Here is a 24135-nt window from a genome sequence, read left to right as displayed (position 1 = left end):
TTTTAAATTTCAGGAAAGGGCAATCCCTAAAAATATTCTAGCATGACTGCTTGGAAAACCTTAAAATCAACTCTAAAAAATATCGCTTGAGCGATTCAGCCCCTTTGGACATTTCCTGTGGTGTAATTTGCTTTGACTGACTTGCTCGTTGAAAAACCGGTGTGAAACTTTTCTGTCTTGTAAGTCATATTTCGCAGTCGGCCGCAAATTGTTAACAGCTCTCGATGATGGCTAGTCCTCAGTCTGGAATAGCTCGCTTCTAGGCACTTTGTCTTTATAATGATCAGTCGACATTAAAGCTCGGAAAATGATTTTAAGGTAATCAATCAAGGTAACTTTAACCCTTCATAAATTTTACAGTTTTATTCGCTTGTCGGCAAAAAATCATTGAATATAGGAAAGAAGATGTAAATTTCAAATCTATGCCGAAACTAAAAAAAAAATGTCCGATTATACCTGAACTCACTATTCTGCTTAGAATTGAGAATATTTTTAATTAAGTGCGTGTTTTGTCTCGAGCCGAGATTCTTTTACATTATCTCAGCCTATTCCAGTGGTGTCAGTTCATAGACATTCAGGTAGATTTGTTTTAAGAAATCCACGGGGAGGGGGGAATACATTTGTTGTTTTTATGGTACTTGGTATTAACCAAGTGACATATATAGCAATCACAAATTCTGTCGGTCTATCTGTCTGTCTGTCGGTCCCGGTTTTGCTACTTTAGGCACTTCCAAGTAAGCTAGGACGACGAAATTTGGTAGGCGTATCAGGGACCGGACCAGATTAAATTAGAATCAGCCATTTTCCCGATTTGATCACCTGGGGGGGGAGTGGGGGGCCGGTTAATTCGGAAAAAAAAGAAAAATGAAGTATACGTAATTACGAACGGTTGATCAGATCTGAATGAAATTTGATGTTTGGAAGAATATCGTGTCTCAGAGCTCTTATTTTAAATCCTGACCGGATCTGGTGACATTGGGGGGGGGAGTAGGGAGGGGGAAACCTAATATCTTGGAAAACACTTAGAGTGGAGGGATCGGATGAAACTTGGTAGGAAGAATAAGCAGAAGTCTTAGATACGTGATTGAAATAATTGAAACGGATTCGCTCTATTGGGGAGGGGGAAGGTTTAATTCTGAAAAATTAGAAAAGTGACGTATTTTTAACTTACCAAGGAGTGATCGGAACTTCATGAAACTTCATATTTAGAAGGACCTCGTAACTCAGATCTCTTATTTTAAATCTCAACCGGATCCAGCGTCATTGGTGGGGGGGCAGTTGGGGGGCCGGAAATCTTAGAAAATACTTAAAGCGGAGAGATCAGGATGAAACTGGATGGGAAGAATAAAACCAAGTCTAAGATACGTGACTGACATAACCGGGCCAGATCTGCTCTCTTTGGTAGATTGGGGGGGGGGGGTAATTCGAAAAATGAGGTATTTGTAACTTACGAACCGCTGTCCAGATTTTAATGAAATTTGATATTTAGAAGGATCTTGTGCTTTAAAGCTCTTATTTTAGATTCTGACCAGATCCTGTGACATTGGGGGAAGTTGGAGGGGGAAACCGGAATTCTTGGAAAACGTGAAAATTGGGGTATTTTTATCTTACGAATAGGTGATCGGATCTTAATGAAACTTGATATATAGAAGGATCTTATGTCTCAGATGCTCCATTTTCGACTCGAATTGGGTCAGGGGATATAGGGGTTGGAGGAGGGAAACAAAAATCTTGGAAAACGCTTAGAGTGGAGAGATCGGGATGAAACTTAATGGGAAGAATAAGCACAAGTTCTAGATACGTGATTGGCATAATTGGAACGGATCCGTTCACTTTGGAGGAGCTGGGGGGTGTTAATTTGGAAAAAATAGAAAAATTGAGGTATTTTTAACTTAAGAACGGGTGACCGGATCTTGATGAAATTTGATATTTAGAAGGAATCCATGTCTCAGAGCTCTTATTTCCAATTCCGACCAGATCTGTTGACATTGGGGGGGAGTTGGAAGGGGAAATCGGAAATCTTGGAAAACGCTTAGAGTGAAGGAATCGGGATAAAGCTTGGTGGATAGAATAAGCAAATGTCCTAGAAACGTGATTGACGTAACCGTACTGGATTCGCTCCATTAAGCCTCTGATTTTCCTTTTAAATCAATCTATTGATTCTTGGAATTTTTTTAGAGCTCATGCCATATGAGCTCTTGGCTCTTAGCTCTTCTTGCCTCGTCACAAGTGCCATATGACCTCTTAGGTCTTGTTCTTTTTTTCAATGAAAAGATGAAAAGGGTTTTTAGTAAATATTTAGATGATGCATTTCTTGTAATTTCATTTCAAAAGACCAAAAATAAATAAATCCATATTTTGAAAAATATATTTTTTGTTATGTTCACATAAAAATCGAAAAAAAATCTTTACCCCTCCCCCTAAATTTTCGTGAATTGGCGCCATTGCAGACAGCAATAGATACACAAACATTTATCCTAGTCAAAGAAGACGAATGTGAAATAAATTGTTTCTTTTCAATGAAATTCCTCTCGTTGTATAAATTCAATCAAATATAGACATCATATTGAGATCATTTGTTAAACTACAGATTTTGAAACTTGAAACTCCGGCCAGAGACCCAAAAAAATTCTGATCTTTACGATTTTCCCAATACTTTTCTGGAATTACTTTTCTAGAATCCCAACACTTTTCTGGAATTTTCTGGAGCATAAAATTGGCTAAGTTTATAAAATCTGAGCTCTGAAACAATCGTGTAACGTTATACGTACCAATAGTCTATCCAACCAAGCAAATTTTTCTTGTTAATTTTTTTCTCACTTGATTCGTTTCTTGAAAATGAGAAGTAGACAAATCTTTTTTTAGCGTCGACGTTCTAACATTTAAGAACGTAGATATATATATTGAAGATAAACTATCTTTGAAATATTATAGCATGACTAAAACGTTAAGAGTATATATAGTTATGTGAAACTACTAACAATTCACTGCTGCACCAAGCACCCTGAGAGAACACAGCTACTCACACTCCTCCTTCGGTGTCAGGGAATAACAAATGAAGCTAGTTTTAAGAAGACAGCAGGATTTAGGAACCTTGAAAGAATTTAATTTTTGTAAGAAACAGCTCTTCTTGAGATACGCCATCTTAAAAGTTCTAGAAACCGATAACTAATTTATTTAATCAATTGCAAAAAAATAATATCAAACTGTTGCTCCACCAACACTATTGGATAATCCAACTAAAGTAGCTAGTAGTAGTAGTAGTAAGTAAGTAAGATGACATTAGACCCTTAAGGTTCAAACCGGCGGTGCTGATCTCCGTTTTGTGGCCATTCAGCCAAGAAGTGCAATGGGGGGTTAGGGGCCTACCATCCTGTGCTTTCGCACACCTTTCCTGTTTACCTTCCCCAGATTTCTCCAGGTACCCATTAAGAGCTGGGTCAACTCTGCCTGAGCTCACAGAATCACGCCACTGACCCCCATCCCAAACAAAATAGCCGGTTACGCCTGGGATCAAACCAGTTCCCCATAGACAAAGAATTCTCAAATTGTAGCAACTTTTGACTATTATATTTGTATTGCAGCAGCTAAAATTGCTACGATACCAAAGAAACATAACCTAGTCTCAACTTACCTTTTCAAAGTCTCAAGGACTGCATTTTCTTCAGTTATTGAGAATGCTGGCCTAAAAAAAAAATTATTACTGGATAAGTTGAAACTTGAAGAAGTAAATATTTAGACTAATTAACAATTTCAAAAAAAAAAAACAAGAATAAGATTTTTAGCCAATTTTCTTTTAGCCTTCATCAAGAACAATTTTTAATAACTGGTTGCATCTTGTTCAAAAATTCCCCAGGCTGATTTCCTTCTATGAATGGAATATTCCCCTGAAAATGGATTAAATCAGCAAAACCTTATGGAGGGACTTTAGGAGCAAAAGAATTCATGTTCAGAAAAATAAATTGTGAGATACACTTTTTGGTTTTAGAAAAAGGTCAAATAACCTCGACTTTTCCTTATAAGACTGCTTAAACAAAAACAAATTGAAATTTTTCGTCAATTATAATTTAATGTATTATATTGCCATTTATTACTCATGAGCTATTATACAAACAAGCTGATATTTTATTCAAATACAAGGCAGCTGTATCTTCCTGTCCAAAAATATGATCAATACCCCAATGTTAATATTTTACTTAACATCTCAACAACGTCTGAAATTTGGAAGCTATTATGAAGATCAGGTTTTCCTCTCATGTAATTCATTTCACACCACCAAAAACATGGAATGTACCACTTTCACATACTGAAATAGAACTTAAATTCACATTTTTTAGCAAAACATATATACACCATGGTGAAGAAAACTCAAATAGATCCTTCTGGGGTGTTCATCCCTCCCCAAGATTTTAAATTTGTGTTGTGATCTGTGCTAGGTTCTAAAGTTTATCATATAAGATTCAAAACCTTTCTCATTTAAGAAAAAATTGGAAATATGCTAAAACTCTTTTTTCATCACAAGTCTAAAATGTACATGCGCTATAATGATATTCCAGTAAAAGTACTCAAAAAGACAACAAAATAAAGTTACTATTTATGATAACACAGTTCAACTTATCACAATAAAATACTTGTTGCCAATCAGTCCCATTAACAGGAAAATCCATCCTGCTATGAATGCTACTACTACAGCTTCTACTAACAACTCAAGGCAGAGCAAAGTCACCAGAGGCCAACAAAGCTACACACGCTCCTCCTCCATCCAAATCTATTCCCTCTTTACACCATCCCATGAGGTTCCCATTTCCTTTAAATCTTTCTTTATTACATCCTCCCAAGCCAACCACGGACAACCTGCTTTCCATTTAGCCCTAGACGGTTGGCCGAAAAGGACAGTCTTCGGCAATCTGTAATCCTTCATCTCCAGAACATACCTTAGTCATCTCAAACTTTATCTCATTAGCGGCCCTTTATCTCATTTATCTCCTTAGAAAGCAAGATTGAACTACACTTTTCGTACAGCCTACAGTTTGAAATACGGTCAGTCAGCCGGGTACCCAGAACAATCCGTAGGCTATTTCTCTGGAAAACACCTCGTAAATGTTCATATGCATTCCGGAGCGCCTATGCTTCAGAGCCATATTTGACCGCTGTCATCAATGTAGCTTCCCATATCCTAATATTGGTTTGCAGACTTATCTTCCTATTTTTCCATCTTTTTGTTATCCTACGTCACCTTTCCATCTTCACTTATTCCTAGCCTTAGTGACTTAGTATTCTTAACATTAATTTTTAAACCTGCTCTACCACCATTAACTGACAAAACATCTAAAAGTTCATTCATTTGCCCAAAATTTCATTTAGGATCCATAAATCATTGGCATAATCTAAGTCCAGGAGAGTTTTTCCTACCCATTTGTTTCTGTGGTCTCCCATTGCCTTTCCTGTGCTCCTTAAGACAAAGTCTAACAAAATGATCCATATAAGTGGGATACAAAAAAAACCTGCTTAACTCCTGATTTAATATAATACCAGCTAGTGCTATCATATAACATACAAACAGCAGTGTTATCAAACAGTTCGTGGTAACGAACTGTAGTAAGGTGCGACCCTATTCAATAGTAACCGAAACTCTAAAAAACGGAAATAGTTACAATAGTTACATCAAAAAAATCGCATTTTAATGCTGATTTTAAATATATAAGTTTCATCAAGATCAGTTATACCCATTAAAAGTTACAAGCCTGAGAAAATTTGCCTCATTTTAGAAAATAGGGGGAAACACCCCGTAAAAGTCATAGAATCTTAACGAATCCCATCATTAGATTCAGCGTATCAGAGAACCCTGTTGTACAAGTTTCAAGCTCCTATCTACAAAAATGTGGAATTTCACGTTTTTTGCCAGAAGACAGATCATGGATGCGTGTTTATTTGTTGTTGTTTTTTTTCCCAGGGGTGATCGTATCGACTGAGTGGTCCTAGAATGTCGCGAGAGGGCTCATTCTAACGGAAATTAAAAGTTCTAGTGTCTTTTTAGGTGACCAAAAATTGGAGGGCGCCTAGGCCCCCTTCCACGCTCATTTTTTCCCAAAAGTCACCGGATCAAAATTCTGACACAACCATTTTATTCACCATAGTCGAATAACCTAATAACTATGTCTTTAGGGACGACTTACTCCCCTGCAGTCCCCGTGGGAGGGGCTGCAAGTTACAAACTTTGACCTGTGTTTACATATAGTAATGGTTACTGGGAAGTGTACAGACGTTTTCAGGGGGATTTTTTGGTTTAGGGGGGATTGAGGAGGGGGGTTACGTGGGAGGATATTTCCATGGAGAAACTTTCCATGGGGGAAGATAATTTCAATGAAGGGGGCGCAGGATTTGCTAGCATTATTTGAAAAAACAATGAAAAAACAATATGAAAAGTTTTTTCTACTGAAATTAAGGAGCAGCATTAAAACGAACAAAAATTATTACGCATATGACAGGTTTACCTCCTCGTTATACCTCACTCTTTACGCTAAAGTATTTTTACTAATTTCAACTATTTATTCTAAGGCCATTGTGATTCAGAGATCAATCATAAATCTAAGCTTTAGAGTAAAGAGCGAGGTATCAACAAGGGTTGAACACCCTCATATCTATATATATATATATATATATATATATATATATATATATATATATATATATATATATATATATAAAAATAAGTTGTCTGTGTTTGTGTGTCGAGTGACGTCATGTTTGTGTGTCGACTGACGTCATTATATGACGTCTGAATTATTTCATCATATACCAATTCAAAAACGAATGTATTCAAGCCGAAGTAGCTGAGTTGGTAAAGCGTTATGTTCCAGGTTCCAGGTTCGAACCTTGGCTTTAGCATTAATACAAAAGAAGAAAAAAACTAAAAAAGATAAAAACTACAAAAAAACTAAAAAGAAAATACTAAAAAAACTAAAAAAGCTAAAAAACTAAAAAAAAATAAAAAAAAGGTAAAAAACTAAAAGCTAAAAAAGAACAAAACTAAAAAAAAAGGTAAAAACTACAAAAAAAACTAAAAAGAAAAAAAAACTAAAAACTAATAAAAAACTAAAAAATATATATAAAAATAAGTTGTCTGTGTGTCTGTGTGTCGAGTGACGTCATGTTTGTGTGTCGACTGACGTCATGTTTGTCGACTGACGAAATTACAGACCGGGACGTCGGGACACAAATGACGACCGGGACACCGGGACATCTATCTATCTATATATATATATATATATATATATATATATATATATATATATATATATATATATATATATATATATATATATATATATATATATATATATATATATATATATATATATATATATATATATATATATATATATATATATATATATATATATATATATATATATATATATATATATATATATATATATATATATATATATATATATAAACTAGCTGTTGGGGTGGCGGTTCACGACACCCCAACACCTAGTTGGTGGGGCGCTTCGCGCCCCCCCCCCCCCCAAGCCCCCCGCGCGCGTAAGTCGTTACGCGCCATATTAGTTACGTGCCATTGTAGTTGTGTCCCTGTGTCCCACCTGTGAATAGAGATAGATATATATATGTTTTTAACTACGTAAAACGTGCGAATATACAACATTCTTCGCTGTCCCATTGTCTGTGCATATAAATAGATTGTCAGGTTTACTGACTCTTGAACATGCAACATATAATTGTCCATGGGAAAAACAATCCGTATTCAGATCTATACCTCATTATTCTAATGATGGGTCCCTGTGTCCCGGTCGTCATTTATATTCCCTGTGTCCCGGTCGTCATTTGTGTCCCGGTGTCCCAGTTTGTAATTTCTCTTTGAGTGTCCCGGTCGTCATTTATATTCCCTGTGTCCCGGTGTCCCGGTCGTCATTTGTGTCCCGGTCTGCAATTTCTATTCGAACAATCCCTGTGTCCCGGTCCCGGTCGTCATTTATATTCCCTGTGTCCCGGTCGTGATTAGTGTCCGGGTGTCCCAGTCTGTAATTTCTCTGTCGTCATTTATATTCCCTGTGTCCCGGTCGTCATTTGTGTCCCGGTGTCCCGGTATGTAATTTCATCAGTTGACAAACATGACGTCAGTCGACAAACAACTTCATGACGCATACAGCTCAATCATTATAATGACGTCAGTCGACAAACATGACGTCAGTCGACACACAAACATGACGTCACTCGACACACACACACACACACAGACAACTTATTTTTATATATATAGAATAGATAGAATAGATAAGTTGTCTGTGTGTCTGTGTGTCGACTGACGTCATGTTTGTGTGTCGACTGACGTCATTATATGACGTCTGAATTATTTCATCATATACCAATTCAAAAACGAATGTATTCAAGCCGAAGTAGCTGAGTTGGTAAAGCGTTATGTTCCAGGTTCCAGGTCCGAGAGGTTCCAGGTTCGAACCTTGGCTTTAGCATTAATACAAAAGAAGAAAAAAAACTAAAAAAGGTAAAAACTACAAAAAAACTAAAAAGAAAATACTAAAAAAACTAAAAAAGCTAAAAAACTAAAAAAAAATAAAAAAAAGGTAAAAAACTAGAAACTAAAAAAGAAAAAAACTAAAAAAAAAGGTAAAAACTACAAAAAAACTAAAAAGAAAAAAAACTAAAAACTAATAAAAAAACTAAAAACTGAAAAAGAAAAAAAAAAGAAAAAAAGAAAAAAACTGAAAAATAAAGGAGAAAAAGAAAACTAAAAACCGGGACACAGGGAATATAAATGACGACCAGGACACTCAAAGAGAAATTACAGACTGGGACACTGGGACACAAATAACGACCGGGAGATATAAATGACGACCGGGACGCTCAAAGAGAAATGACAGACTGGGACACAAATGACGAACGAGATACTGGGAATATAAATGACGACCGGGACACAGGGACACAACTACAAGGGGGATGCCGGGGGGCACAGGGGGATATATAAATGACGACGGGGACACAGGGAACGTTCGATTAGCAATCACCATCAACAAAGCTCAAGGGCAGTTATTAGAATAATCAGGTATAGATCTGAATACGGATTATTTTTCCCATGGACAATTTTATGTTGCATGTTCAAGAGTCGGTAAACCTGACAATCTATTTATATGCACAGTCAATGGGACATCGAAGAAATGTTGTATATTCGCAAGTTTTACGTAGTTAAAAACATATATATATATATATATATATATATATATATATATATATATATATATATATATATATATATATATATATATATATATATATATATATATATATATATATATATATACTCACAGGTGGGACACAGGGACACAACTACAATGGCGCGTAACTAATATGGCGCGTAACGACTTACGCGCGCGGGGGGGGCTTGGGGGGCGCGAAGCGCCCCCACCAACTAGGAGTGGGGTGGCGCGAAGCGCCACTCCAACAGCTAGTACGCAATAAAAACATATAAATATAAAAGTTCGTTGCGTAAGTTAATTCGTAAGTTATGTATATTTTTTACCAATGAAAACGTTTGTAAAAAATTAAAAGTTCTAGTTGCTTTTTTAAGTGATCAAAAACTTGGAGGGCAACTAGGCCTCCTCCCTTGCTCCTTTTTTCTCAAAATCTTCCGATTAATTGCAATTAATTAACATGCAAATTTCGTTTTAATTATTTATGTGCGGAGAGCCAAGATCAAAACATGCATTAATTCAAAAACGTCCAGAAATTAGATAAAAAAAACAAGTTTTTTTTAAATGAAAGTAAGGAGCAACATTAAAACTTAAAACGAACAGAAATTACTCCGTATACGAAAGGGCTTTTCTTTCTCAACGCCCCGCTCTTTACGCTAAAGTTTTTTACTGTTTTAAAAATACAGTTAAGAGAAAGAGTCAAACTTTCGCGTAAAGAGCGGGGCGTTGAGGAGGAAAAGCCCCTTTCATATACGGAGTAATTTCTGTTCGCTTTAAGTTTTAATGTTGCTCCTTACTTTCATTTAAAAAAACTTGTTTTTTTTATTTAATTCTCTTACATAGCACTAATCACTTTAATATATTTGTCTGGTATACCATACAAGGATAAGAACTTCGCTAAAGATCTTCTATCAACAAAATCGAACACTTGCTCAAAATCTGTAAAACTGAGGAACAAAGGCGTTTGATAACTCAGGCGCTTCTCAATTATTAGCCTTAGAGGGAAATTTTGGTCAACATATTCTCTATCTTTTCTAGAACCGCACTGATCTTCTCTTATAACTTTGTCTACAGCATCTTTCAGTCTAACAAGTATCATATTACTAAGTGATTTGCTACCTACTGAGACCAGACTAATCCCTTGATAATTACCATACTCACTCTGATCACCTTTCTTATACAGTGCTGACCTTAATTAACATCTATATTCGTTTTTAGTTTTATATTAAGATGAATCACACATCTAGGTTGACCACATTAAAAAATAAGGGTGTGTAGACAAGATGGATTTTCATGTTTTTCTATGCACGTGCTGCTTTATAGTAGACGTACAAGTGCCACATACACGAATACGTATAGTAGAAAGAATCATAGTGAAAACAAAAATGTAGAAAAACACACAAAAAAACACAAAACGCACAAAAACATTTTTGTTTTTAATGGATCAATATTTAATGTGAATGATGCTCAAAAAAGTATATGATCAAAATCTTGTGCATCATCTTGAACAGAAGCAGAAACAGAAAATATAAAAAGCAAATTTTATGACCAATATCACTGACACCTCTAGATTGACGAAGATAGGAAAAAATGTGATTTTTGGGCAAACTATGATATATTGTGATACAATAGAAAGAGTCTTCAACAGTGATTCACTGTTCTTTGTCAGTTCCAATGTTGCTCTTTACTTTAAGTTGAAAACACTAATTTTATTTCATTTCTCTGTTCATTTTTAATAGCTTTGGGATTAATTCCATTCCATTTGCCTGGAATGAATTTGATTTCATTCCAATGAATTCGTATGACAATTAATTTAATTTCCATTCCACTGTAAACTACAGTACATAATTTTATGAAGTCTTCAAAGAACCAACCCAGTTAAAGGAAGCTAAAAAGAAATAATTAGCCGTATAGACTACCTGCCTATTTTCTATGTATTACATGTATTTTTAGGAGCAAGTGTACCACCACGGGGTATTATAGCATCAAAAACTGATAAGCCCGACGAGTAGCTTTCCTGGTAACTAAATTAAATGTGTAGCTCAAAGTTTTCAATTGATGGACATCTTCTGTCAAAATTGTTGTTTGTTTCACAAAGTGCAGAAACTGCCACTTCGTTGTGGCTCAAACTCTTTTCCTACTTAAAAAAGAACCCTGCAGATGAAGGTTGAAGCTCCTATCTACAAAAATATGGACTTTTGCATTTTTTGCCACAAGACTGATCACGGATGCTTGTTTATTTATTTTTATTTACTTTTTTCCAGGGGTTATCGTACCGACCCAGTGGTCCTAGATTATAACGAGAGGGCTCATTCTGACGAAAATTAGAAGTTTTTCCGACTTTCAATTTTCATTTCAATGAGCACTTTTCCAATATTCTATGATGACTGATTCGACATAATCATCCCCCTGAGGCAACAAAAAACGGCAAAGAAGCATACACCTTTCTTTGAATGTGGGGCAAAACGAGGGCACGCATGATGCGAATGACTTTTGGGGATATGAGTAATCTTTCTTGGAATGTAGTGGGTCAAAAATAGTAAAAAGCATTTACTGGGGCACAATTTTTTAACTGTCACGAGAGAGAGGGGTGATCCTTTGGTCCAATTTTTGTGAAAATAATTCAAGCCTTTTCTGTGTTCAGGCATGACATCAGAAATATACTTACACATGCAAACTTGGTGTTAACATTTACATTGCATTATATGTTACATTATATTATATTACATTTTATTACATTATATACATTACATTACGTAAGAAGTCTAAAATAATAAATTTTTAAAACATGAGATAACGGAAAGAAGTGGATAGTGAAATTCAGGAATAGTGAAAGCCGCAGGGCATAGTGGCCCAATAGGTAAATCCTTGTCTGGATTCACTGCAATTTTCATTTTATTTTCAATGTTGTAATAAGTACAAATGTCTCTGGGTCCACAAGTAAAATGTCTCTGAGAAACATAAGATTTCGCATTTTTGTACATAGGGGCTTGAGACCTTTCATTAATATTAATCCACTTGTTGAAGGTATTCTCTGGCTTTTCAAAATTGTGCAACTTTTCTCGGGCTGATAGCATTTGATGAGTAACTTTGAAAACTTGAAGAATTTTATTTATTTTGATTCATGTTAAACAGCCACATCTTTGTATGTTATTGTTACTGTAATTTCACTTTTTTTTTCTTTTATAGCTTTGGTTACTGTGCGCAAAACTTACTCCTTAGTTAGAGTTTCGTATGACGGGCTGTTTAATGTTTGTCCAAACCAAAATCCAGAATTATTTAACCATGTGTAGTGAAAACTCCGAAGTTATTTATTCCTTGGCTCATTATACACTCTAGCCTTGTTTTGATTTGTTGTCTCAGTAAGCTAAACCCCGGATGTTTGAATTTGACCCCTTAAAATGTGAAACTTAAGTCCAAATAACCTCACTATCATTAGCCTACCAAATTCTTGTCAAAGACATCTGGGTGGAATTCTTAGACAAGGGGATGCCAAGACTGAGGTTTGCAGTTAAAATGGACAATCAAGTCAAGTACCACAAGTACAACTTGTAAAAGCTAATAAATCTTAAAGTCTTGTTAAAATAACCACCGCTTCTAGAAAACCCACAATAACCCAGACTTTATACTGCTCTTAGCCATCCCCACCTTGAATACAGAATTCTTGCTAAATCATCTTAATATAATAGTAAGTGTAATTTATATCAGAGTGAAAACTAGAACTGGGAGATACAGTACTTAAAAAGGGGGGAAATGTCAAGATTTGAGCACTAGAGAAGATATTTAGGTTTGAAGAATTTTAGTGCTCTAACATTCTATTCATATTACTACTCTCTGATAATATTACAACCACTCTTAGAACCTTCCCTGGTACAGCAGGTCCACTTCTTCCCTATCCTCCTTTTCTCTATCTATTTTTCTTCTTCTCTATCCTCATTCTTCTCTTCTCTAGCCTTAGTTGTAAGGCTTATCTAAAGGAAACTCATGGGCCAACACTATTAAAAAGGTATTAATTCAGGGCAAAAAAATAATTGCTGAGCCAATTTAGCTTTTCTTTCTTCCCAAACATTAATTAAACCTTATTTTTAACTTTAATATACTGAGTTTATTCATTTTGAAGCTCCATAGAATTAGTTACGTGGTGTATAGCTGTGTATCTGATAGCTCTTCAAAGTTGTTTCCATTTTATTATTATTTTGACTTCATTGGCTTTTTTTTGCAGTTGTTTGTAGGTAGTTTGCAAATATTGCATTTTGGCTGGTTGAAGATTCCTATCAGCATGCCCAAAAAATTTCAACTTAATACAAAAAGCTGTATCTGAGATATTGCTAATATGCCCTTTTGCAACCAGCATGTATATAGTGTGTTTTGATTTAGTTGACCTTGAGTTTGACCTTAATACCCTTAGCACTTTTAGAGATCCAGAATCAAACATGCCCCATTTTTTAAATAGAAAATACTATAGAAGGACTCTGCAGGGTTATGTCATCCCCAGAGACATAGTTACTGGACCTTTTAACTATTCTGAACAAAATGCCTATCTCAAAATTTTTTTATCAGAAGTCTTGAGAAGAGGGCAGCAAAACAGGACCAGGAAAGGGCTGGTTGCACTCCAATCACTTTTGTTACTTAAAAAAGCTGCTAGGATATTGAATTTCCAACTGAAGAAGCCTCTTCCAAAGTATACATGATAACTTCTATACAAAGTGGCTGGGTGAGAAAAGAAAATACATGATACATATAGCCCACTTTGCCCTTTCCTTACGCAGTCCCTGGGATAACTGAATAAAAAAAAGTCATTTATAAGATGTTATTGATGCCTCCTTGGATGGATGGATTTATTTGCACAGAAAGCCCTGTTGGGAAATGGTGACACATGAAAAACATATAGCCCACTTTGCCCTGTACTTATGCAGTCCCTGGGATAACTGAATAAAAAAATGTCATTTATAAGATGTTATTGATGCCTCCTTGGATGGATAGATTTATTTGCACAGAAAGCCCTGTTGGGACATGGTGGAACACATGAAAAACATATAGCCCACTTTGCCCTGTACTTATGCAGTCCCTGGGATAACTGAATAAAAAAAGTCATTTATAAGATGTTATTGATGCCTCCTTGGATGGATAGATTTATTTGCACAGAAAGCCCTGTTGGGACACGGTGACACATGAAAAACAAGCAAAAAATACACATCAAAACATAAACTGACAAAATGCTAGAACTGATTTTTCAAGAAAATCTTTAAAATAGTTTATACCTACCCAGTAAACCTTCAATTATTATTTATATCTGAACAACATCTACTTTTCAAATCTTCAAACATCTAATCTTTCACCCCAGCCTCCCTACCAAAATTTCAACCCACAATTCTTTTAATTCCTTAATTCCTCTAAGAAATGATACGAAGACACATCCATCTTTCCACATAAAGGTGAACTGTAAGGACCGTCCCTCAATCCAGCCCATCCTTAACATTTCTTTTGTTGTTAGTATACCAAAGAGCAAAAAATCATCTGACTTTATTGATGCTTTCTTAAAATTACACAATAAGGTAAAAAAAAAGTGTGTGACATTATTGACTCTGCTTCATCACAGAATATAGTATAGAAGCCATCTATATGACTTCATTGAACAAACTGCCATTATGATACCACACAATATAAAGAAACAATTTTCTATACTGTCAAATGTAGGTCAGTGCTTATCCTTTGGATATCCCATTTCTTCTTATTAGTGCTTTCCTTTTATAGCCCTTGTCTGTTCTTTTCAGTGAGATCATCAAGTTTGGGCAAATTCCACAAATATGGAAACTTGGTATTATAACCCCCTCAAAAAAGAATGATGGAAAACCTGGTTTTGAACGCATATGAAGGATTCCTTGCACTTCCTTCATCTTCAATATTCTTGTCAATTTTTGTACCCTGACATCTATTACAAATCAGGAAAAATTGAATATATCCAAAAAAAGCCATGTGAAGAATTTTTGATGAAGATAGGGTTCCACACTCTCTACTACTACAAACATCTCACCACCTGATGGTAGTTGAAACCTACTTCAGAAATTCAATAAGCAGCCTAATGAGCATCCTCAATGACATTGTAGATGATGCCCTGGACTTAGACATGAGAGGAAACCCCTCTAAATCTATGATAATGCCAATATGTTTCCAAAAATCCTTGCCCAATTTTCTTAACCCTATCCCTCTTGAAATTTCTGTGTCCTCCTTTAAATTGCCTTTTTTCATAATTTATATCAATTGGAACCGAAATATGTATGTTAAAGATATATTCCATAGAACTAATGCATCTATCTCACTGCTTAAGCTTTTAAATAAATTTAGCATCTCCCTTCCCATTCTTGAAAGATCTATACTTCTTTATCTGCCAGCATCTTCAATATTTTTGTCATTTTTTGCACTCAGACATCTATTACAAATCAGGAAAAATTGAATACATCCAAAAAGAGCCATGTGAATCATTTTGATGAAAATATGGTTCTATACTCTCTACAACTACAAACATCTCACCACAGCACCAAGCCGCCTGAGGTCAACACAGCTACGCACGCTCCTCCTACATCCCAACCTATTTAAATCCTCTCTCTTTACACTCTCCCAGGAAGCTCCCATTTCCCTTAAATCTTTCCTTATGACATCCTCTCACCCCAGACGAGGACGAGCTGCTTTCATTTTAGCCCCAGATGGTTGGCCGAAAAGGAAAATCTTTGGCAATCTGTCACCCTTCATCCACAGAATGTGCCCTAGCCATCTCAGCCTTTCTTTCATTATAGTCCTAGAAAGCAGGATTGAACCACATTTTCTGTGCTTCCATACTCTACTTCTAAAAAAGCTAGGTTGGAAACACCTGAGTATATAAGAGTTATGTTGTGCTTCGTTTTGAAAAACAAACCCTTGCACAAAAAACATTTTCCCAAAACATCACTGCCCATCTGGATTATGTGTCATCTCAAGCTGTTTCTCAACCTGCTCCTATCTTGTCCCCCATTTGCTGCTTTATCTCCAGACACAAGAAAAACCTTAGTGCCTTTCCTTACAGAAGAAATAAACAAAATATCCGACCAGTTTCTCTTTCTTTTTTTTTGGAAACTGGTGCTACCTTTTATTGAATATCCCTTTTAGCCAGTTTTCTAGTTTTTGTGTTTTATTTGAATATTTTCGATTGAAACTTTGAATTTGGCCCTTTGAGGCAGGTGATAGTAATTTACTGAAATAAATATCTTATATGCACAGTTTAAAAGGTAAATTTTCAGTTTACAACACAATTTAGCTAGGGGTGAAAGTGAACATATAACTTGATGCTGCTTCCCAAACTGAGCACCTCAAGCTGTTCCTATCTTATTCCTTATTTTCTGCTTTATCTCCAGACACAAGAAACATCTTAGTTCCTTTCCTTACAGAATAAACAAACAAATATTCCACTAGTTTCTCTCTCTTTTATTTTTGGAAACTGGTGCTACCCTTTTTTCTAATATCCCTTAAAAAATATTATATGTACATACTTTTGGTTTCAGTTTTTAAGTTTTTAACTGACATTCTCAGTTCAATACTGGACTAAAAATGATCTTATTTGTTTTCAATTTGACAATTTTGCCAGTTTTCTGGTTTTTGTATTTTATTTTGAATATTTTCACTTGAAACTTTGAATTTGGCCCTTTGAGGCTTGAGATAGTAATTTATTGAAATGAATATCTTATCAACACAGTTTAAAGGGTAAATTTGCAGTTTACAACACAATTTAACTAGGATGAAAGTTAATATATAACTTAATGCCTTTTTTATGCTTTTTCGCAATTCAATAACTGCTTCAAGGGGAAATTGCATATGAGGGCCCTTAGACAGGCCCATGTATCTTCTTTTTTGTAATCACACAAAAAAATTATCAACACTAGTAGGCTAAATGTTTTGGAAAGTGGTTAAATCAGTTGTTCAAAAGTAATTACCTACATATAACAATAAATTTTTACATTCAATAAGTAATTCTAATACAAGACATTTTCATAACATTTATATTTAGGTGTGCGTTTTCTCTGCAATAAACTTTGCAGTCAACTAACAATAGCATGGAAGTTCTTGAGAAATTTCTGAATTTCAACTGTCATGGCGTTAACTTTTTGATCCCTAGCAATGACAAAGGCATGTTTTTCATTGTAGAAAATACCTTTCCCTCAAACCAATCCCTAGATTACCTGGATATTTCTGATAATTTATCTACTGAAGTACCTAAAAACCTACCGAACAGTATCCTACAACTATACTTCACAAATAATAGTATTAGTAGAATTAATTATATAGGGTCATTTCCACAAATGATTTTTGTTTTACAATGTACAACCCATAGAAGTTCCATTAACATACCCCTCATAAAAAAAATAGTTTGCATAATCCTTGGAAGTATAAAATTCCCTATAAACATATTGAAAACAGCAACCTTGGAAGCATTTCTGATTTGATCATCTCTTGTGGACATTGGATTTGTCCTATTTATAGCAAGTGTGATTTAAGATAACTGATGATTCAACGTTTTGGCTTAAATATATTTTTGTCATCAAGCAATTATGTAGTTACTTAATTGCTGTGTATTAGATTGCTAAAATTAACACAGAGATTACAGCCGTTTGGGATCTAAGTGTACCTCATGAATTAGTATTTATCACTGATAGGAGTTTCAGTTTATCCAGGGACCATTGTACTAAAATTCCATGGAAAATTTGCCATTAACTGGTTGGGTGGGGTAGAAAATTACCCCATGTACATTTTTGGTATTTCTCAACAACCCTTGGGGCTACACCATTGTTGTACTACATAATGATAAAAAACCACACAAAGAATCTTCAGTGAGTCAGTCAAATTTCAGCATCTATCCAGAAAGGAGCTAAGGGAGGTTGTTACCCTACCTGACTGCTTACATAATAAAAAAAAACTGTCAGGGTCAAATATTTTGAAAAATAGTTAGATGTACAAATAGCCAACAATCAATAGGAAAACTATAGTTACACTGCTTCCATAGTTTATCTTTTCTTTTATACAGATATTGATGGACTTCCAACCTTTACATGAGGAAGTACAGCATACCCACAGGTCAAAAAGTTTTTGTTTCCAAGAAGGTGAATATTTTTACCCTTTGTTCCCTTTACATTTTACTCTTTACTTTTTCAGGAAGTCTACATAAGTAGCCATAAAAAATCTAACTCATGGAGCTCCTTGAAACTTAAGAAGATTGACCAAATTAAACAAATGAAGGTTGCAATAGGGGTCCTAATTTCCAGATTGAAGAGGATGTCATAGAAGTTGAAACTTACAAAGAAGAGGTAGACGCCAGTATGATTTGTTCTTTAGATGTACACAGTAACCCTAGATCTTGAGTACATGTGACAGAAATAACATTCCTCAGACAAGGCAGTGGAAGAGGCCCATGATTATGTTTATCAATGAAGACAGCAGAATAAAACAAGTCAAGCTGCCACTACTAACTTAACCTAGGCTACTCACTCTTCTAATGTGATATAACAATAACATGGTGTTCAAGGGCCATCCAGGGTAGTGGAAACTCTCAGCAAGAACATGTACAGGCTCCCAGCAGTGTTTCTTCCAATCAGGAATCATGACCCTGGTTCCTTGGTCTTTGGTTTTGCTAAGAATGCTATTATGTTGTATCTGTCTAGGAACAAAACAGTACACTTTGGTTTCTTCAATGCAAAACATAAACACAAAAGATAAAACCCAAACAAGTTTGCAATAGTTCAAATGCAGGAACTAACTTATTGACATTAATTTGGCCTAGAAATTCCAGCAAATGTTTTTTCTTTGTATAAGAACTGCACAAAAGTTCATTTGTGAAGTTTGAGATCATCAGCAACATTTGGCTTTTGCATCAACTGTGGGATTCTTCTTTGTCACATTTCTTCTCTTGGATGACATGTGTGTGTCTTCAATTGAGCTATGGTTGTCTTTGGATGACTCAATCTTTTTTTTCTGTTCTTTTCTTGGCTTGCTTTTTCTTGAATGTAGAACATATGGGGGACCTTTTTTCATGACATTTAGGATAATATCTCTTTGTATTATTTACTTACTATTGGGAACTCTTTGGAAAGTTAATCTTTTCAACATGTGTCTCTTCCTCTTCACTCAGCTGTGGTTCACCTACAGGCTTCACATCATCTACACAGTAGTTTTTTTCCAGGTAGGATGTTGATTCTCTTCTGTCAATGGGGCCTTTCACTTTTTCTTAAAATTTACTAAAATCACATGTCCAGCAAGATAAGGTGATGATGAGCCTCCTTTGAAACATCCCACTGGTGGTGTGACATGACTATGGTCTGGCATCCCAGGTTAATCTACACCCTGCATTGACCTAGTCCTGATCAACTCCTTTCTCAAATGCATTTGTGGTTTTGGACTGGATGGTGGCATTGGAGAGGCTGTTCTAGTAAGGGACAGCAGGTACAGAGAAAAATTGCTGGTGCTCACATTGATGGCAATGGGGGACTTGCTGCTTCTGTGTTTGACCTCTTGTTGCACTTGCAAGGGATGATAAGTATACCCGACTTGAGAAGTTGTTTTCTAGTAGTTTGCAAGTGTTGTTGCCCCTCTGAAGCTCTTTCAAATACTCAACTATTGTCTTGTTTAAAACAGCATGTGATGTTATAGTTGTACAACTTGGTAGCTGGTTTAGTACCTTCTTGGGTTAAACAGGATAATCCAGCTTTTCAAAATCCTGATATCATATCTACTGATCCATTATCTTCATCAAGAGCATCCAAAAGTTTCTTCAATAACTTCAGAAAGTCACTTTTGGAAAGGTCTGTACTCCTGGAGCCTTTACAAGATTCAAATCTAAGCAGAATCTTTCACCATGCTATTTTCATTGGACAGAAGTAAGCAAAGTCCAGTAGCTGTGTTAACTGGCTTGAGTTGGGTGGCAGCAAGACAAAACAAATGTTTTCTTTTTGCATGTTTTTGGAACATATACAATGATGTGTGATGAAAAGTTACTGGAAATAATGGCCTTCTTTCTGTCCATTTTCTTTTGTGGAAAGCAACAGATTTTCTAAAGTCTTCAAAGCCCATTGTATCAAACCATCACAGCTTTGAACTGTTGTATTGTGCACCTATGGGGCCTATATTTATTGAATAATTATTTGGCCTGAAGCCTGAAAGAGTAAGCATGAAGCAGGTCATAAACATCAACTAACAAGTCAACCAATCAGAATACAGACCTTGCCCAATGCCCAAAGGGCTCATGGACTAATTTGCTTTGCCCTATAGGTACTGTAACATAAAAGCAAAATTGGATGTTTGTTTTCTTTAGACAGCTGGCTAGTTTAAACTTGAAAGTGAAAGTGGATATTAGCATTAATGGATGTGTAAGTTTTTAATTATCTTTCAATTTCCAATTAAAAGAAATTACCAGTGATGGTTGGAATTAGCATTTAAATATAACACCATTCATATTGTACAACCCTAACTTTTCCCTCAACTTCAAAACCCTGCCCACTTTACACATATTTAGTTGGCCCCATGGAGGAGGAGGGTCAACCAGAAATAGATGCACTTCTAGAATTAGCATTTCTAAGTGCTTTAAACTGGAAACTATGTTGCTTTGAAGCATAGTTTCCAACTTGTGATGAAACTAAACAATTACAAACATTCATTCTAAATCAGCCAATATGATCACATCACTGCAAAAAAAATTTAGATCAGTTGGACAAATATGCAGGGTAAAAGTTAATCTATTATGTGGATAAAAATGAAAGCAAACATAAAAATTCTTTTTAATAGCCTGAAAACTATTTGGGTATTAAATAAAAATTCTAATAGGCCTATTTTCTTAAATTTTTTTATACAACATAGGACAATATCAGGGATCATTAAAGTGGAGGGTGGGTATACCCCTAGAATACAGAAAAGGTATCCTAACTTTTTCAATACTTTGCTCCACCCTCAAGCTAATTTCTTGCCAGCATGTTTACCTTATCGCTGGCCAATTAAAAAGAATCATGATCTTAATAAGCATGCAAAAGAAGTATATGCCATAGACATGCTTTACCATTCATAGTCGAAGGGACTGACTAGGTAAACATGTTTAATTTGTTTCTTTTTATTCATTTTTGAAATATAGATCACATGAAAGATACTTTGAATTTTCCATTTGCTGCAGCTTATGGTTTCAGGACGAGAAAATCAACTCTGAAGAGCCGAAGCTCAAAAGAGCCGAAATCGTTTTTCAAAATTAAAACACTCATAAAATGAAATAGACTATTTTCATAGAATGAAAATAGACTTGTAGATGAAATAGTTTTCGTAAATGAAGTAAATAATCCATGGGAAAAAAGGTAGATACTTGGCGAAAAAAACAAGAAAATGTTTCCTTTGTGAAAGTTAAGTGCTGATTTTTTTAGGAAAACCGAGTCACAACGCATTTTCCTGTGGACAAGCGTTTTATTCTGAGCTTTCTATAAAAGCAGAGTGTATGTGACTGTACTATCTCTAAAGAATATCCACAGGGTTTCCATGAAACACAAGGTTGAAACTAGAAGGATAAAATTTAGTCGATTCCAAAGCAATACAGTTTAAGAATTAGAAGAGAAATACAAAATTTATTGAAGAGCTTAAACTCGGAAATACCAGCATTAGCTGTCCAAATGATGTTTTTTACATTAACAAAGTAACTCCAAGGAGGACACAAGAATTTCAAGAGGGTTAAAATAAAGTAAAAGAGAGCTAGGATCTAAAGAAATTTATTAGTAATATGGTGGATTCGAAAGTGCTGGCTTTCATTTTTTTGTTTGTTGAGTGAATTTGACAGTGCTAATAGGGTTTGTCATTCTTTGTTCATAGCAGGTTTCAACCTGTTTAGTTGTCGAAAAACTTTAATCTGGCAAAAAATTCCGAGGCTTTTAATCAAAATTGAAAAAAAAAATCTACAAGACTACTTTATTTTCTCCATTGTGCACTGGGTGGAGATCAGAATAATGATCCGAACATATGCCCACTTTTCATTTATTTGATGAAAAGAGGCAGTTAATTTTTTTCGGGAAAAGGTAAACATCGGATAGAGTGACAAAATTCTCAAAAAAGGGTTGTTATTAATGAGTAAAAACGATAGTTGTACGTAACCAAAACATTGGTCATTGAAAAAATGGTAAAAATCTTAATTCGGTCAAAGTTTCACCTGAGTTTCAAATATATTTCTGACTTGTATAATTTACATAAATGTAAGAAAAACTACAAAGACTGGATTCATGATGACCAGTTGAAAATTGTTTACACTCTTATGAAGGTTTTCACCTTTAGTACTGGTCTGTTGTATTAACCTGACAATATTAGAAGCCATTGTATTTTTTGAAAAACCTTTATGTTCAGAAATCTTGAATATTTCTACAGATTTTTACTTTGACAGGTATGGTCAGTAGCTTTTTCATCGTTGTGGTTTTTCAACTATTGAATTTAGCCAATAATCTTAGATAAACAAGGATTAGTTATTCATAATACCAGATTAGCTGCTTCTGAATTAATTTCTTTATAAAGGTGACATTCAGAGTTATTTTGGATCCTTGTTCTTACTTTGAAAGGAACAAAGGATGTCATTAGGGATAATCTTGTTCATTTATAGTGTTCAACTAATTGGGAATTTCAAAATTTGTTACGTAAACTATGGACTGAAAATAGTTTTAGAAATATAGCTAAATAATTTCAATTCAAGTTACAAAAGTAAATTCAAAGTCACAAATGGTTTCATATTTTTGAATTTTTTGGATGGAATCTCAGTTGGTTAGCAAAAATAGGTTTTTGTACGGTGCAAGTTTTCATGGGTATTGCTTAGAATAAAAAGGGGGTTTACCAAAATAAAGGCCCTACCTTCAGCCTGACCCACACATTCATGAAAGAGGAGCATCTATTCATGCCAGATAAGATGATACACGTTTATAACCAATAACAATCCAATAAATGCATGGTACAAACCCAAAAAGTCCCTTGATCTTTAAAAGTAGGGTACGTAAAATTCATCCTCAGTAAAAGGAGGTTCGATTTTGTTTTCACAGGAGATACAAAGTATCTCAAACCTAGCATCTGAACAACGGGGATGGATAAAGAAGATCAAACAAGTGATTTTCAAAAGTTTTCCTTCATGGTTGATGTATCCTTAGAGGATTAGTCTGGGCACAAACAACTTTTAACCTAATTGATTGTCTTAGTTCGAGCATACTCTTCAGCTCATGTATGGATAACAAAATTGCAACTTTCACTTCTGAAGGAACTGGAAAAAACTCTTAATCTACAGTCAGGGGAGACTAGTCTTTGTCTCTTCATTTTTTAAACAAACCAATTTTACACTGTCAAATCACAAAGCGTTAACAGGTTGACTGATTCATAACAATACGTGTTTTTTATTATCCAAAGGACGATAGTAGTCACGCTCAATTAAGAAGGCCAACTTTACTTGAAAAGGAGAGTAATCTCAACAAGTATGCTTTAATTTGTTGGTTTCATGTTAGAAAATACCGTAGGGAATTACTTGCCAAGAAACCGCCTTCACAAGGAGTTTCCTTTTTTTGCTGAAAATTTTAAATTGGCATTTAGTTCAGTTGGTTAAGTATGCATTGCTCGGGTAACCTCTAAGCGACAAGATAGAAAAGCTATTGCTAGAAAAAAGCTACCTGCATTAACAGTTGAAGGCGCGTTCTCCCAAACGTGAAGCATAAGTAGGCCAGAGCTTGATGGCTAGATATTTTGAAATTTCAACGTGTAGAATTAGGATATTAGACAGAATTTTCCTAATTGTTTTAGATACAGCGTCTTTTGATGCTTCCTACTGGGGAATAGAGGATTTATATTGATGGGGTGGAGAGGGTACCAAGAAGTTTCGTCAGAAGTTGTTTTT

At 35.1% G+C, this 24135-nt stretch overlaps 1 protein-coding gene across 5 annotated transcripts in view; it reads right to left on the bottom strand.

The window, feature by feature from the left end:
• LOC136043445 (uncharacterized) overlaps positions 1-21429 on the bottom strand; it is a 147457-nt gene extending 126028 nt beyond the window's left edge. Inside the window, exons 1-2 of one of the 5 annotated variants that reach the window (XM_065728364.1) lie at positions 21301-21401; positions 3635-3685 (exon numbers count right to left, since the gene is read on the bottom strand). In XM_065728364.1, coding sequence (XP_065584436.1) covers positions 3635-3685; positions 21301-21359 — 110 coding nt within the window. In that variant the 5' untranslated portion in view covers positions 21360-21401. Of the gene's footprint in view, positions 1-3634; positions 3686-21223 lie in introns of all 5 variants that reach the window. The other 4 variants (XM_065728367.1, XM_065728363.1, XM_065728366.1 and 1 more) reach the window with 4 other exon arrangements.
• Positions 21430-24135: the final 2706 nt, after the last annotated feature.

The sequence above is a fragment of the Artemia franciscana genome, unplaced genomic scaffold, assembly GCF_032884065.1.
Source record: "Artemia franciscana unplaced genomic scaffold, ASM3288406v1 Scaffold_601, whole genome shotgun sequence".
In the NCBI taxonomy this organism is placed as follows: Eukaryota; Metazoa; Arthropoda; class Branchiopoda; order Anostraca; family Artemiidae; genus Artemia; species Artemia franciscana.
Note: the sequence above shows the minus strand (reverse complement) of the source record. Positions and strands in the feature narration are given on the sequence as shown.